Raw genomic sequence first — 16229 nt, 5'->3', positions numbered from 1 at the left:
TTTTTAGCACAGTGAGGCCCTGGGTTGCCCTCTGCACTGCATGTTCTGTAGTGAACATCCCTTGGGGTGGTGTGGGGGGACCCGTGGCACTAACTGGTGTTGGGTGGTAGGACTAGCAAAATTAAAGCCAGTTTTCATTGGAACAGAGTGTGTTGATGGGGCTCAGGAGTGGATTACCATCACAGCTGCTCTGAGCTGCACACCAGGAATTCAGGGGTGGACAAGACAAGCCAAGCAGTGAAGCTCTCTGCTGTTTTTCTCTCTCTTGCCTTGCAGCGGGGACCGAGCCAGGGGATAGGAGTGTAGGCGTTGCAGAAGTTCACGTGAGTGGATAGTCTCTGGCATGAGTAATTTGTTGGACTGGGTTGGCTTATGTTTGCTTTTTGTCGAACTCACGTTGGCTGGGCCAAAGATAGCATCCTTTTTCTTTTTAAACCCATTTTTCCATATTCCGCTGGCTGAAAGGGAGGGTGCGCAAGCAACATGTCTGCAACAACGCCATAAATCCAGACAGAAATAGAATTAGCAGTTCTTTCTGGTTCCGGTGTTTGTATCTGCGAGGTCATGGGCTTAACCAGTCTGGGTTCCTCGGAGCAGAGCTCTGTCTGTGCGAACCTGTTGTGCCTTGGGACCTGGTGCTTGGGTTTTGTTCCAGAGCAATATCATAAAACTTTTATAGCAACGTCATGACGAAGAGCACGAGAAGAGAAATAACTTAACCCTCTCTTGCTAAAGTTAGTGTGGCAATTTCTTCATCTGTTTCCACATGCAGCAAATCCCTCGGTTGAGTCTGGATTGCTGTAGGGAGAAAAATGCAAGATTTGTGGAGATGGGGAAGAGAGAGCAAGCAGAAACCTGTCTTTGTGAGGATTACCATTTCTTAAACGTACTTAAGGTCCAGTCCTGTCCCAATAGGCCCTTGCACACATCAGTAGCGTCCTTTGTTGGCACTGTTGTACTGCATTGTGCTCCAGCATTTGTAGAATTGGGCTCTTAATCTACGTTGATTATGTTTTAATTGAATAAATAAATCTTTTACAGAGCCCAGAATCAATAGAGATGTTTCCATGCTATTTTATTTTATTTTTCTGGGTTTCCTAAGGACATTTAACTTTTACAAACTTACAACTTGTTCTGTAGCATTTGCTAGTCAGCTATTGCGTAATTGTTCTGGGGAATGAGAACCTGGGAATACTATGGCCCAGAAATGCTAAGAAGCAGAAATTAAATCAGCTGATCTTCTCATCTGCCACCATCCCTCCTCTCCAGGATCAGGGTACAAAACAGGCCATGTTTGGGCTTCAGTTTTATTCCTGGTTCTGCCATTGTCTTGATTTATCACTTCAAATGTTGGGGCCTTGGGTGCCCTTTGCATCTTACCCCCCTTTCCAGGCTGATTTTTGGCTGCTTAGCTTAAAAATTCTCTGGAGTGGAGCAATCTCAGTTTTTGTGTCTGGGAAGCCTGTGGCTGCCCTGTAGTTATAGACCAACAACTGGAAGATGGAGAAAAACCAAACAAGAGCCATGAAGTGCACTAATAGTGGAAAGGAAATTTTACTTTTGCAGATTTAAAAATCCAGGTGCCTACAGCTAGCCAGGAGTAATGGTCTGGGGTAATTCCTGTGAAAAGTATTTCTTTTTTTGAACAATAGTTTGGATGGAAAAACTTTGGCTCTATAATAGAAACAGGCAAGAAGAATTGAGTTTGTAAGTAGTTTCTAACCTGACTCTCAGACTTTTAAATGATCTGTTCTTGCATGAAGCACATTGGAGCTTCCATTTTCTTGTTAGTCAAGCCAAATTTATTGTAATCCAGTAAGATTTAATAATCATTAGGAACTAATGAATGCCTCAGCACGTATAAGCTTGGCAGATCAGAGCCTGCCTGCTTTGCATTGTCTGTCTCTCTTTGACCAACTTGCCATTTATGTGTCGGATTGATGACTGGGGAGTTCTGTAAAACAGGTAATGATCGAATGTTCCTGAAATGAAATTTAAATAAAAAACTATCTGGAACAGCCAGTGAGCCAAAGGAAAAGGCAAATTTTTGGCTTGGAAAATCGAAGTAACTTGGTGAGAGTGAAGGCAAACAGAGCTGGATTGTCAGTGGGGAGGTGCTGGTATGGTCTGAACAGGCTTTACAGTTGAAGTTAGGTGCATCGTTAGGTAATTCTTTAGTATTTTTATTATTGTAGTAGTCAAGCTGTGAACGAGCTCTTCTGCACTGAGCTCTGTAGTTGCACGTACATGGAGAGACTCTGTCTGGGGGATTTGCAGATAAGTCAGACATGGAAGGACAAAGAAAAATATTGACTGTGACTCAGGTTGAGAAAAGACTTTCATTGTGTAATATTTCACTTGACTCAAGAACTTTGGTTTCTGCGCATGCCCTAAATGTGGGCTGGCTCAGAGGGGCTAGCTCCTGACACCTGCGTCGATAGGGATCCTTAGGGATCTCATTCCTGACGGAGCTGTCTCATTTCCAAGCAGTGAAAAACATTAAGGAGGAAGATGTTTCCTAGCTTGTACCTGCCTTTGTGCACTGCTGGGAGGTACCACTGTTGGGTTGGACTGTACAGCACAGAGGTCCTTTCCAGAGGTTTTGGACTAGGTTGATTTTTCAAAAAGCATATGAATGAGTCCTCTTTTAAAATGCTTATTCTAGCAGGGATTGCAGTGCAGCCCTTGAACAGTGGCTTGGGGATCATTCCTGTGATGCCGAGACCTGGGTTTTACTTTCGGAGTTGGGTGGTGGTGGTGAAAATCGTGGCTCTTCCCTTCTGAGTGAGCTTCCCTACCAGCCTGGGTACAAGTGGGGCTGGGCTGTTTGGAAAGCAGAGAGAAAGCAAGATGTATTGAATCAGAAAGGGTCCTGGCCGTAGGTTGGTATTTGCTCTATGCATGGGCTTTCCTGCGTAATAGCCCTTTTCACAAGGACCTTATTTATGTTATTTTGTGACTGCTTAGTGCAAATCATGCGCTTCACCTTGAATCTGCTAGAAATTAATTGAACCTTTTCACTCCCCCTTGAAGGAGCTCACTTTTTCAGATGGAAATTGTGAAGAAGCGTTGAATCAGACAGGCACAGCTACCAGAAATTGATGTAAAATAATAATAGGTGCAGGTGGCCAGTCTCCGGCCACTGGGGCTTGCAGCTCTGCTCTGTTTGTGCTTTGCCTGGGATGGGGATGTGGCAGTAGAGATGCTCTCAGGATCCAGGTGCTCCAAGCCTGTCCCCAGCTCTGGCTGCCCAGCCAAGCATCCTTCAAAAATAAGTGTTCTCCATCTGCAGGAGCGGGGATTCTCCTGCCTCTTCACCTCGGCAGCAGATTGCACCCAGCGTTGCGTAATCCTCCAAGTTAATTTAACACAATGGGGCCATTGTGGGAAATATATGAAGAAAAGCCCCACAGCAGCCTAAATCCGTATGAGACGGAGGCTTGCTGCTGGTTCTAGGAGACAACTGTAGCATTTCAGCGTGTTTGTCCCTGCAACCCCAGAGTTAGTGCTGGGCATGATAGCAGCTCTATGAGGACAGTAAGAAACCGTGTACCAAGCCAAGTGGTTCGAATAACTGGAACTCTTCTTTCTTCTTTAAGGTGAATCCTGGTGGCAAGACGCTTGAGGAGAGGCGGTCCAGTTTAGATGCAGAAATCGACTCTCTGACCAGCATCCTGGCCGACCTAGAGAGCAGCTCTCCTTACAAACCTCGGACTCAACAGGTTGGTGGCACATTGCATAAACAGCAGGAAAGTGGCCAGCGTCGACTGCTGGAGTTAATTTGCTAACTGCTTGGTATTTGTTGCGAGCAGGCATGCCAGTTCCTCCTGATAGCATCCAGATGTGGCTGTCAATGGGGAGAAGGGCGCAGCCGCTCTGAAAGGGGCACCGGCTCAAAAGCTGCCGTATCTCTATCCCGATTGTTAGCTTGCCACAGAGATTGTTAGAAAAATACTTGCAAAAAAATGGCATTTCATTCGCCTCCACTTTCCACCAACAATAGCTTGTGAATTAAAACCTGCTCAATTCTCAAGTACTTTCACGCTTGTATTTTCTTGTTTTTCTGTTTTGTTAACTTTTATCTGTCATGCTGCCAGAATAATCCAGATATCCATGTCTCAAGTTGTTTTCTTTTGTTTTTGTTGTCTAATCAGTGGCAACGAAGTGGCTTGGATCGTAGCTCAACTGTCAGGGTGGCTGTAGCCCAGCAAGGCAGACTGGAATTTGCACTTACTCTGCTGTGTCTAGACAAGGACTGCAGGGGTGAGAGCAGCTCAGCTAATTTTTGTCACTCATCTAGGTAGTTCTTGAGTGGAGCTATTTAAGTTCTGGTAAGATGTCATCTATTTATCAGAGGAAGTGGTGACACCCCAGTGGCACTTTAAAAAGGGCAATTCTTGAGATCTCTAAAATCATCCCAGATGTGTTTGTGTCCAGTTGTGCAGTGCCTTTACTTCCTAATCTCATGACTGGTCTCATTTCTTATACGTATAGCAGGTCTGTAGGTGTGTATGCAGCTATATGTATGTGTTGTGTTTGTCTTACCAATGTCAACCCTAAATAAAACCCCAAAAGTCAAAAGAACCAAAGGGAAAGTTGAGTGATGCAGTACACACCGATATCCATATAGGCCTTCTCTTTAATTTGGAGCTTTTTTGGTTCTTTTCATTGTTGCATTTGTTTGAAGTAATTGAGAAGCAATACCTTTTGAGCAGAACTAAAGTAGTGATCAGAGTTTGTTTAGATTTGTTTAAGTACGTGAACTTTAGGAAGAGCAGAGTTAGATCAGATTTGCAGACTTTTGAAAGTGTCCGTCTGCACGCAGAGGCTCTGGTGTGGTGGCCTGTGTGGTTTCTGTCCCTTCTGCAGGGACCTTCCGATAAACTCTTCTTTCACTCTAGCAGCATGTACACAGTTGTTGCATAAACTTACAGACTTATTCTGGAAAAACAATCTGATTTGGGTCAGTCAGTCAAAAAGAGCAATAACATAAACGCGATACTATTTGGTCCTTTTCCCAGTGGGTTTTTGTTGTTGCGATAAATGAGACAAGTTTTAACAGTGATAGTGCTCAGGCACTGTGTCGAACATCCTGCGTTCATTTTGTCCGTGTGAGCCAAACACATACGAATGCACACTGTTACTGGGAAATGCTTTATAGTGTCAAAACGCTCTGAGAGTTAACTAGAAGAGATTTGTACTCACTATTTTCCTTGGCAACGCCTGCGGTCAGCTCCAGCATCTTCGTAGAGACATGTAACTTCTGTAACCGGTTTGCTGAGCGTTTGCAGTTTGCTGACAGTACTGCTGACTGTCTCCTGATACTTCTTCCTTTGGGATCTGGCATTCTCTGAATAGACTGGTGTGTGCCATGGCTTTTTGCCCACAGTTCAGGTGGGGGCTCTGAAGACTTGTCCCCTGTACCCAGGAGCGACGGGGTGCTGCTGCTTGCTGGTGCATTACAATAACTGTGTGCGATCCAGTGGGCAGAAGCAGCTGAATATCATCTCTGGGACCAAATCCCAACTTTCTTTGTTCAGTTTATCAGACTTTTCAGGATTTATTGGTTAACGTAATGAAGTCCCATGAAAAGTACAGCTACAGCAACTTCTAACTATAGCTGTTAGAGAAAGAAAAGCCAGAGCTGAATGTATCATCTGCTGTAATTAAAGAGTACTCAAACAAGTCCTTGAAAGGTGGAACTAGAACGTAAAGCTTTGATATTTTCCTTTGTTTGATCTGTACTAAGTATTAAAACTGGTGAGTCATTTGATGGTCTTATAGTAGGATAACAGATTAGGCTGCAAATTGTGAGGTACTTACTCAGAACATCAGCACATTTATTGGATTACACCTTAGCTGACCTTCCCAAATTTATCAGGATAATGGCTGCAGATAGAAAAATAGAGTTACGACTTGTTTTCAGAGAAGACGTTTCCAGTTGTGCTTATGCGGTTAAAGCATTATAATAATTTTACAGGTATACCTTGCCCTTGGGGATACTCCTGGAATAAGAGAAATTTTATTGTTAGGTTTCTTTTTTATTTTATCTTCAAAATAGTTTTAAAGCAACATAAACTAAACTGTGAAATAGTCCTCTCACACTGGAGTAGGAGTGATAGCGGGATAACGACAAGCAGTTTATTTAACATGCCCTACCCATTGGCATAAATTCACACAGAGGGAAGCTCTTTAGATCCTTGGTATGAGTTGAGGATTGCAGTGAGACACACTGCCCCGGGAGGTGCCTCTGAAGCAGAGGGATTTGTACCCTCCACAGTAGGTTTAGAAAGTCCATGATGCTTCTCAGAATGGGTGGGCCAGTGTCAGCCCTGGACAATTCCCCTTGGCCAGCAGACCCGCTGTTGAGGACATGCATGAGTATGATTCTCTGCACCATCCCTGTGTTGTTTACCTGGGCATCACTCTGACAACAGTTTTTTGTGCACTGGGCAGGTAACAAGGACACTGCCATGAGCTAAAATTGACCACTGCTAATAGAGGGCAGGGAGAGATTTTTGATGCCTGTGGTTGGCAGCACCCTCCTTGTACCCTGTGGCGCTGCCTAATTCAAGGCAGCTGAGCTGGCAAGTCACCCAGGTCCTGCTGGCTGCTTCCCATGCCTCAGGCAGAGGTGGTAGGATGCTGTTGTCCTGCAGACCTGTGTTGCCCTCTCCTCTGAAGTGGTAAGTTTGAAAAGCATTTCCTCATCATAGATCCTTTATGGAGCAGAAAAGATCTTTCCTCCTCATAGCAGCAGGTTTGGTGAGAATAGGTCCTTACGTGAGTCTAATTACCCCAGGGTGAGTCAACCCTGATGTTGCTGAACATCATAGTGAAAGATTCTCTCAGGCTTCCTTTCTGGTTAGTTCGTGTCTATCTTGAGGCAGCTGTTGAGACTCTGCTGCAGCAGAGGTTTTCTAGGCACTGGTAGTTTACTTCATATTGGCCATCAGCAACATGCGTGTCAGAAGCAGCTTTCGATCACCATCACCTCATCCTTGGGCTGAGCCCGTGACTTAGAAGTGGAAGTCTCTCTCTGACTGAGTCACAGAAGCAGTCAAAAGTGATTAAAATGCTAGGGTTTTTTCTTTCAAAATTGCACGTATCCCAAAGAGCAGAAAGTTACAAGACATCTTTAGCTGCAGCACAGCAACGTCTAAGGATGCTTTCTGTCATGCGAGGTGGTGTAGGAGAGACTGTATTTCAACAATTCAGCTGGAACTGGAGTTTTAGAAGGGACCAAACATCACCTGAGCTTGAGAGGTTTCTGTGTGACCTTCACTAGCACAGCCAGTTCCAGCCTTCTGGTGCAGTGAATTGAAATGGAGAACGAGACCGACATAATCTCAGAATTACCATAACTGCCATGGCATGTTAATAGATGAGCTTGCCTTAGGTATTGTTTGAAGAACTGCAGATGCATTATGAAAAAATCTAATTAATATTTTCCTCCTGTTTGGTAAAGTTTAGAAATGCTAGTGTGATGAGTAAAGTACAGAGCTCCTCTTGTGTAGCTGCAATGTGTTTTCTGTTTACATATCACACCTTTTAAATTGCAGTAATCCAGTGGAAAGTTCAAGAGGCAGAGAACCCACTATGCCTTTCAGTAGTAAAAGGAGCTTGTACAGACAAGGCATTTAGATGCATAAAATCCATGGATGGGAGCAGGGGCTATTCCTAAACTGGGTGAACCCCAACTAGGGGGCCTGGTGAGTGCTGTGGTCATCTGGCTTCTATATTAAAGGGTATTTTTCCCAATTTTTACCTGTTCTGCTTGAATCCTTGCTTAAGAGATGACTGCAGCAAGGCTTTAAGCAAAAAAAACCATGCCAAATTTCAGCTCATAAAATAAATTTTTGCATTTTTTTAAAAAACAAGAAAACTTTGGGACTCTGGAGACAGGGCTTCCAGCAGAGGCTGTGAAAATGAAATACTGGAAATAGCAGCATACGAAAGCTCAGGATTTTTTGTCCCTGCTGTGAATTATGTATTGAATGCTGATTGCTTTGTCTGGAATTGGACACCTACCTTCTGAAACTCTTGAGTTTTATCCTGAATTTCCAACAGATTGTCTGTTGGAAAAATTGGACTTTGTGGGAGGTGTACCAGGCAGTAAGATGTACCTGGTCCGAAGGTAATTAGCCTTTTTATAAAAGCAAATACTGGGTGGTCAAAATTTATGGAGTATTCAAATAGCAAAAAAGCCTCATGCTTTGATGGTCAAGATCAAATCTACTTGTGCACAGCTGTCAGAGGCAGCTTGATCCAGAGGGGACTGGGCTGGCACTCTGGAGACTCTGTTTCATTCCTGGTACCACCACTGTGCTAAATGACCTTGAACGTAGCATTTCTACTCTGCTTCCTCTCAAAAGCTCTTCTGTCCTTGTAGCTTGGCAGCCTCTTCAATGTGATTTGCCTCTTTACTACCCAGGTACATGGCATCTAGCAAAATGAAACCTTGGTCTGAGTTGAAGGCCTTTAGGTGATGTGGTTGTACAAATCATGAAGGAGAGAAAGAAATTATTTTTTTCATCTGACAGATGGGGAAAATGAAGGCAGTTAGGCGAGGCGTCTAACGATTCATGTCTATGTCCCTGTCTCTGTACCATTGCCCCCAGTACTAGACGTCTGCCACTATCCAACATGTCAGCCTAAGTGAGTAATATTTTGAAGGAAAAGCAGCTCATTTTCAATGTGATCTGCAGAACAATAAAAAAGTAAAGAAAATTAAATTAAAAAATCAGTGATACATTTTCATTAAGTTCAAAACATAGTGGGAAATAATGTCTTCTAATGACTGGAATTTAAAAGGCATTAAAATGTTTGACAGCATTGGTTGTTACTCCATCACTTCTTTTGACAACCAGTTGGGGATAACAAAAGTGGTGAAAAGGCAATGGACATATTTTGTTGCAGAGTGATGGGACAGGATTGAACGGTTTCAGCTGTAGAATGGCAAACCACAAAACAAAGCAAAATGTTGAGTGCTGAGGACTCCTAGGAGCACTCTTCCATGTACATTTCTAATTTTAGTGCCCCACTTATAGCTGTGCCAGGAATGCACAGCTAAGAGTTCGGGTGTTTTATCTTTGTTTACACGGAGCTGTATCTCCAACCATGAATAAAGCCTCCTACTCAGCAAAGAGCAGCACATTCCCCCAGCATCGCAAAAGAGCCTTATGATTGCTCTTGGTTTGGGCTGTGGGATTGACATATGGGCTCTGTGAAAAACGGATCCCTGAATCTGTATTCAAAACAGTCCATGCAAATTTGCTAGTCCAGGCTCAGAGTCTGGTTTCCTTGTTCCTGTTATTTGCCTGAGGCTGGCTTCTTAGGTTGGTACGCGCCAAAAGGATTTTGCAAGTGCAGTCCATGGAGTATTTGCTAGCATCCCACTTGTTGTCAGGAATGTTTTTCTTTAAGAAAGAAAATTTTGGGGTACAAGCAAGTTAAGATTAGTTTGGTGGGTTCAGAATTAATTCCCCCTTCCTGTCTCTCTGACAGTGAGTTTGTGGTTCGTCAGTTACGGGACTCGGTGGGATTTGGCTGTTTCAGGTAATCAGAATGGTGCTGAGTCTTTTTCAGTGCAATTTGGGCTGAAATCAATGGCTTAGCTTCTGCTGTCTTCAGATATGATATTTGAGCTAAAGTGCCCAGGCCTCTTTCTGCTGGTCTGAGCACATCTAATCTGTGGGCATCTGCACAGATTTACCAAAGAGGCTTCTGAGCCCAGCAGCACAGCATGGTAGCCAGGCAGTGCTTTCCCAGTGGCAAGGGGCTCTCTGTTTTTGTTCATTTGAGGTCAGTACATTTTGGTTTTTGTGGGCTTTTCAATCTCTTTGGTTGTGGGACAGAAAGGCTCATTGGGAATAGGCCTATCTACTGAAACCGAGAAGCATCCCCTGTCCATCCTGAAGTGTTGATGACCTTTTAGTAGGACCATCCAGCTACCCCAGAGCTATGTGCGCTACACAACACTTTTCATGAAGGCTGTGAGTTGCTGCCATTTCCCCACTGACTCGGATGGGTCCTGTGGACACAGAGGGACGGCAGTGTCTGACAGAGGTGTGCCCAGGCTGGTGTTGAGCTGGTGAGCTCCAACGCTTGTCGCAGTGCCGGAGGGCTTGTGCAGGCTCACCACAGGGCTGCTGGCGAGGGCTGTTCTCAGGGGGCTGTGACACTTTTGCCATAGTCACAGACATCAGGAATTACACGGGCTGTTTTAAAGATGGGGCCACCTCTGAGAGCAGCGCTCCCACGTCTGGCTGCAGCACGCTGGCTTTGTGCTGTTTGGAAAATCCGGGTGGATTACTTAAAGTGGAAAAGGAAGCATCCCATCTGGAGCAATTTCAGTGGGTTCCTCCCAGCACTCAAGGAGCAAAGACTCTACGTCCAGGAGACTCTTTTTCCTGCAGTTCCCTTCTCCAAAGGCAGAGTGACATTCCCACCCCGTGTGGGTGGTGTTTGAGATGGTCCCATGGTTGAAGCTTTCTAGGAGCACCACTGCGGGTGTGCTGGTTGCAATCAGGGCACGTCTGTCACACTGCCCCTTACACGCCCGTGGGCAGAGGAGCGTGCACAGGGCAGGGCTGTTCAGCTGCGTACGTGTGGGTTGATAGGCGTAGCCTCTCATGTATGTTTGGATTTGACTTTTCTCTACAAGAAGGGGGGAAACCTTCCTGCACTCATCAGCTTCAGCCAGCTCATACGGCAAACTGACGCTGCTCTGATTAGCAGATGCTCGAATCGGTTGCATCTGCTGGTATGTATTAAACCTTAATCCTTTTGATAAGAGCACGTCCGTGAAGATTTTTAAAGAAAGTTTTCTGAGATCCCAGATTATCAGCTTGTCACAGATGAACAGGATAAGAGTGACCTTTGCAGGGTATTATTTCTTCCTCTTGTACTATCATCAGAGTGAAAATAAAGCAGCACTACTCCTGCTGTTTCTTTTTTCTGATATATAATCAAGTTCACAGAAATCTCAGTAAGGTTTACTTTTCCCCTTTCCCCTTTCTCTTTTTTGCACCCATTTGGGTTTTCTGCCTACGTGCTTGGCTACAGCTTTAGATGACAACTAGTGTTGGATATATTGGACTTTAAAATCTGTGCAGGCATCTCAGATTTGTGTGTGGATAAAGATAAACATTTACTTTGGGAACAGTGATAAAAAGCAAATAGTACCTCATAATTTGGTCTTTTTTTTCATTCTGCATTTGTGATTATTTTGTTGTGAGTGGTTGAGAGTGGGGCTCTTACTCTCTAAAGCTGTTCAAGGCCTTCTACCTATTGTTATGTTTTGTTTTCTCTCTTTTTTCCCCACAATGGGACCAAGCTACTGTATACCATCGTCTCAGGAAACCTGTCATAATTTCCTCATCCTCGGTTTTTGGCACTCGCCGTGGTTTGGCAGTCATCTCAAAGGGACCTGGCGCACTTCACAAGCTGTGCGTGTGTCTAGCCAGCAAAGAGCAGCCGCCTCTGGGGCAGAGACCTGCGTTTCACTGGGACGCAGACTCTGCTTGCATCCTTGCACGGGTCGATGCATCTGAGTGCTTCAGCGGCATTAGATTTACCACCACAACAGCAGCCCTGTGAAATACGGAAGTAGGCTTGCTATTTCACGGGTGAGGAAGGAGCCAAGGCACTGGGAGATTAGATGGCTTAGTTTGTGCATGGGTCACCAGAGGAGCCGAGGCCAGACCGTAGGCATACCAACACGGATTTATCTGCCTCTCGTAGCACGTTCTCGTGAATGCAGAGAGTACATGAGAACATCCCCTGTCAAGAGGATTTGGAGAGGTCTCAGGTGTGGGGAAATGCATCCATCTCTGTCTTGGAGTGTGTGAACCAAGCAGGGGTAATAAAAAACCCCATATGTTTCTTTTGTGGAAGAAGCTAGCGCATTTTGAAATGAAAGTGTAGTTGATTAATTCTTCCCACCGAGCACCCATCGGTGTCCAGTGGTTGGCTGCTCCCCAATCCAGCAGCTGCTTTTAAGTGGGTCTAAGAGAGGGGTATGTGCGTGCAAAACTCAGTGGCTGGAGAGGAGGGACCCAGACCTGTCTGTCGGGGAGCTGCGGCATGGTGCTGCCCGTCCTCGCTGTGGCCCGTGGGCTGGCCCATCCGCAGGCGTGCACAGCGAGCTCTGGGCCTGCCGCGCGTCTTGCAGGCAACCTGAACTTCTGCTCTTCCAGACTGCACTGTAACCAGGATCTCTGACCTGAAACACGGATTGTTTGACTGCTATACACAGATAAATGCCAAGGCTAACACTGGGGGGAGAAGGGAAGCAGGAGTGGCGGTCAGGAGAGGTAACGGAGGAGAACAGGAAGGGTCAGAGTCTGCTCAAGATGCAAGACACAAGTCCATAGGAAATTAGGCTTCCTTTGCTCTGCTCTTGATGGTTTCTGTTCCTTTTGTGTTGATTATTTCTCTTCTGCACACACTAGGAACCAGCTGTGTTTCCCTCCCTGTTAGGGAAAGGGAAATAGTTCAAAGCCAAGGGAACAGCACAGCAATTTAGAGAAACACCTGCATGGCAATGCATCACTTGGGACTTTGCTCCCACTGTGGCCTGCGCTGGACGTCTTCCCCAGGCTATTCCCACCAAAGTGGGAATGATGAATTTGTGATTTGTGCATTACACTCACAGCAAGGAGATCACTGCCTTGATACGCCTTCAAATTGCCTCGAATCTATCCAGAGACCATTGGAGGGCAGGCGTAGATCCTGCTGACGTGAGTTACTGTTGAGTTGCGCTCTATAGAAGAGGAGGGCAGCTAACTTCTGCGGTTGCAGTTTCTAAATACATTTGAAAAGTGAAGGCTAAAACACGCTAGGGAGCCCTAGCATTTAAAGTATGGCCTTCACAAGTTTGTCGTGGTTCCTTACTGGTGCCTGTTTGCGCGAGCGCTCGCAGCTTTTCACGCATTTATCCTTGTAATGCCCTAAGGAAGGAGAGGTTTCATTCTTCTCAGTTCTGCAAATGGAGAGCTGACGCACAGAGACACCCTGCAGCTCGTTGTAAAACAGGTCTTTGGACACACACCGGTGACGTTCTGGGATAGCGTTGTCATTTGCTGGTCTGTGCTGTCTTTCATGGTCTGTTTTGACAAGGGTCTGTCTTACTGGGGAGAGAGGACCCCTCCCTAGAGCCCTGGCCGGGCTGTCCAAAGGCAGAGCAGATCTGTTCCCAGCCTCATTTCAGGTAGGGCTGCCTGGAAGAATCTAGAGCCCTACAGAAAAGCGAGAGCTGGCCATGCAGTTTCTACATTAGACCCTGCTACCAGTGCATAAATAAACATGATACATTTATAGCCTGAACATATCTCAGGATTGTTGCAAGATGTTCCTAGTTCAAAACCGTTAACCATTAAAGTAAGAGGCAGACGCATCTGTGGACGGTTTAAGGGGCTGTGTCTATATTTTCTCTTATTGATTGCCTTTTGCCTTCCTGTCTGGAACCTTTTGAGAGATGACTGCGGTGCTGAGACGCATTGTCTCTTTCTGTATATTAAAGCTGCTTAGGCTAAAAAAAGCCCAGCCCACACCCAGCCCGTATCTGAAAGCTATGAATTGATAGATCCTTGCTATAGCTCTTCAAATAACTGTAAATTACTCCAGGCTGTTATAGTTTCATTGTAAGGAAGTTCCTTCCTTGACTCAGACTTCTTTGCATCACAGTAAAATGCAATTAGGTGACGTACATATTGTGGCTTGGAAGCACAATTTTCTCAGCCTTATGTTGTCAACTTTTGCTCAATAGCAGGCTTGTGAACTGTGTCACTGTGCCTGTGTTAGCATATATTATCACCATATGGTGTTTCAATAGTGAATAGGAAACTTTTATGAGTATGTAAAAGAGGATAAAATGGAAAAAAAATATTACAGCAAGATAAACCTAACATGCTGCTTCCCGGCTGAAAGTGAGTGCTCTAACTGCTGTTTCTATGGGAAATCAATAATGCGTTGGTCCAATGAGTATTACTGTCTTCTCCCACAAATTTAGAAACAACGACAAAAACCCAAACCAACAACAAAAAATGGACCTGGCCAGAAAAATGAGATTTTGATGCAGTTGTTATAAATATTTCTGCCAATGTTTGCAGTTTGAGACTGATTCCTCCCGTCCCAAGCAAAATATTCAAAGCCTTACAATGAATTCTTTGCTCGGAGAGAAGTAGTTTCATGTGCATAAGTACAGAGAGAGCGAGGGCAGTTTACACAGTTTTATGGCATTATACAGGTAAAGACAGATAGGATGGTTGCAATCATCTCATCTGGTTGTTAGCATAACCCAGGTCAGAGACCTTGCTATCTTGTCATAAGTAGCACTGTTGTTTATCTTTGGGTTGATGAGAGACTGGGTATGTTACCCCCCTCTGGAGTGATTTGTAAGAAGTCGGTAAGAGCCCATTGCTGTCCCAAGAAGCTCAGAGCCATGAAGAATTGCCATCTTGCATACCAGCAATCACTCCAGTTGTCCTGGAGGCTCAGGCAATTTTGATTCCCCCTTCCAAACCCATTAACTCGTGATCCAAGGAGAATTCAAGAAAGATGGGAGGCACAGTTGTTTCCATCTGGCAGAAAGCTGGGATGCACGTGCGCCGTCAAGCTGTGATTATCAAGAGGGAAGAGAAGGTGTCGGGGTTGATTACTGTGCTGGTTTGCAGGAAGACCAACTGTGCATTACATGAGATATCTGTGCAGTTGAGACTGTTTTATAGTCTTAAAAAGTGATGGATAAGCCGCTGTTGTTCAGCTGGGATTTTTTTGAGCACTATAGAGTTCAGCAGGGAGATAGTACAAATATTGTATTGAACTCTATTTAATCTTCTTCTGGAAACATTTTGAATGGAGTATGCATCAGCAGCTAATGTCCAAAGTGCAAGACGGGGAACTGGCTGTGGAACAGGGTGGCCATGAAGGTCACGGTGTTTTATGAGGCCCCAGTGACAGAGAGCTGCTACCGTGCTCGAGACTGCGCTCTCCACTTCGCATGAAAAGCTGTGGAGATGCAACCACGCAGAGGATGCAATCATTAAGTGCTTCTTTAGGGTAAATGTAGATCACTGTTAGGTTTTGGAGGTATCTGGAAGAGCCAGCACCCCAAAGCAGGGCTGTGTAACACTTGAAATCATCAGGCTTTTTAGTTTTTTGGCAAGACTTGCCTTTGACACTGTTGAGTAGTGTGGTCATTTCTAACTAATGGCAATAAAACTTTAGAGAACACCTGCTGTTTCTATATTGAACATATGTGTGCGTGCTCATGTAAAATCAAAATGCATGCAGGTCTACAGAATACAATTTATATTTGGCATCTTTCCTACAAATTGTATTTTAGAACAGCTTAAAGTCTTCCTGTAAATAAAGTCATTTAAGAATTGAGCTCATTAACAAAGAGAAGGAGATGAGGTAAGGTATAAAGGCAAAGGAGGAAAAGGGTTTTTTTTTTGTTTTGTGGGCTTTTTAAAGGCAAACCAACCATTTGACATTTTGGATCATTTGCTGAGTGTACTCAGTGATTTCTCAGGAGGACATATGGACAATCTCAGGAGACTGCATGATAGGAACTGCATGGAGCCAAAAGCGAAATGATGGGCTGATCACTTAGAAAGTATAAATGGAGGGAACATCTGAGGATCTCTGACTCTTTCGCTTATGAGCCAGTGCTGGATTATCCCCTATAATCAGTGCTTTCCCCAGCCCGGTTTCAAATAAATTAAATGTAAATATCTTATTGCTTTCTTTGGGTGATTATTCCAGACTGAAACATATACAGCTGCTAAGAGCTATTTGACTTCAGCATTTCCTTGCTTAATTTAATCTCCTTGTTCTGAGTGACACTTCATATGTGTATCTATACACGTGTGCTCTGACCAAGTGAATGCATTCACTTCCCATACCGTGTCTATACGTACAGGGTACAAGGAGGCTGAAATTCCCCAGTACAGGGCTGTAATAAAAGGACTGACAGACTGGGTCTGTAATATGCCTGACCTGACAATTAAGCAAACTTATTACCGTGTCAGCCTGCCAGATGGATCATCTACTCATGATGTAACGTGTATTGCTTCTGAATGTATTGGAGTGCAGTTTCCTATTTTATGTTTGTTGAGCTGAGAAAGGGAGAGGGAAGAGACAGTTTTATTTGAACTAAACCCACTCGTTTCAAGTGTGTTTAATGATAGCAATATGTGACAGATAAAATAAAATCCTAGGCC

At 44.6% G+C, this 16229-nt stretch overlaps 1 protein-coding gene across 15 annotated transcripts in view; it reads left to right on the top strand.

The window, feature by feature from the left end:
- Positions 1-16229, top strand: part of LPP (LIM domain containing preferred translocation partner in lipoma) — a 344459-nt gene that overhangs the window by 175594 nt on the left and 152636 nt on the right. For all 15 annotated transcript variants that reach the window (XM_054834703.1, XM_054834699.1, XM_054834691.1 and 12 more), the window contains one exon: positions 3600-3722. In XM_054834703.1, coding sequence (XP_054690678.1) covers positions 3600-3722 — 123 coding nt within the window. The remainder of the gene's footprint in view (positions 1-3599; positions 3723-16229) is intronic.

Source organism: Grus americana, chromosome 9 (genome assembly GCF_028858705.1).
Source record: "Grus americana isolate bGruAme1 chromosome 9, bGruAme1.mat, whole genome shotgun sequence".
Taxonomy (NCBI): domain Eukaryota; kingdom Metazoa; phylum Chordata; class Aves; order Gruiformes; family Gruidae; genus Grus; species Grus americana.
This window is presented reverse-complemented; position numbering and strand designations above follow the sequence as displayed.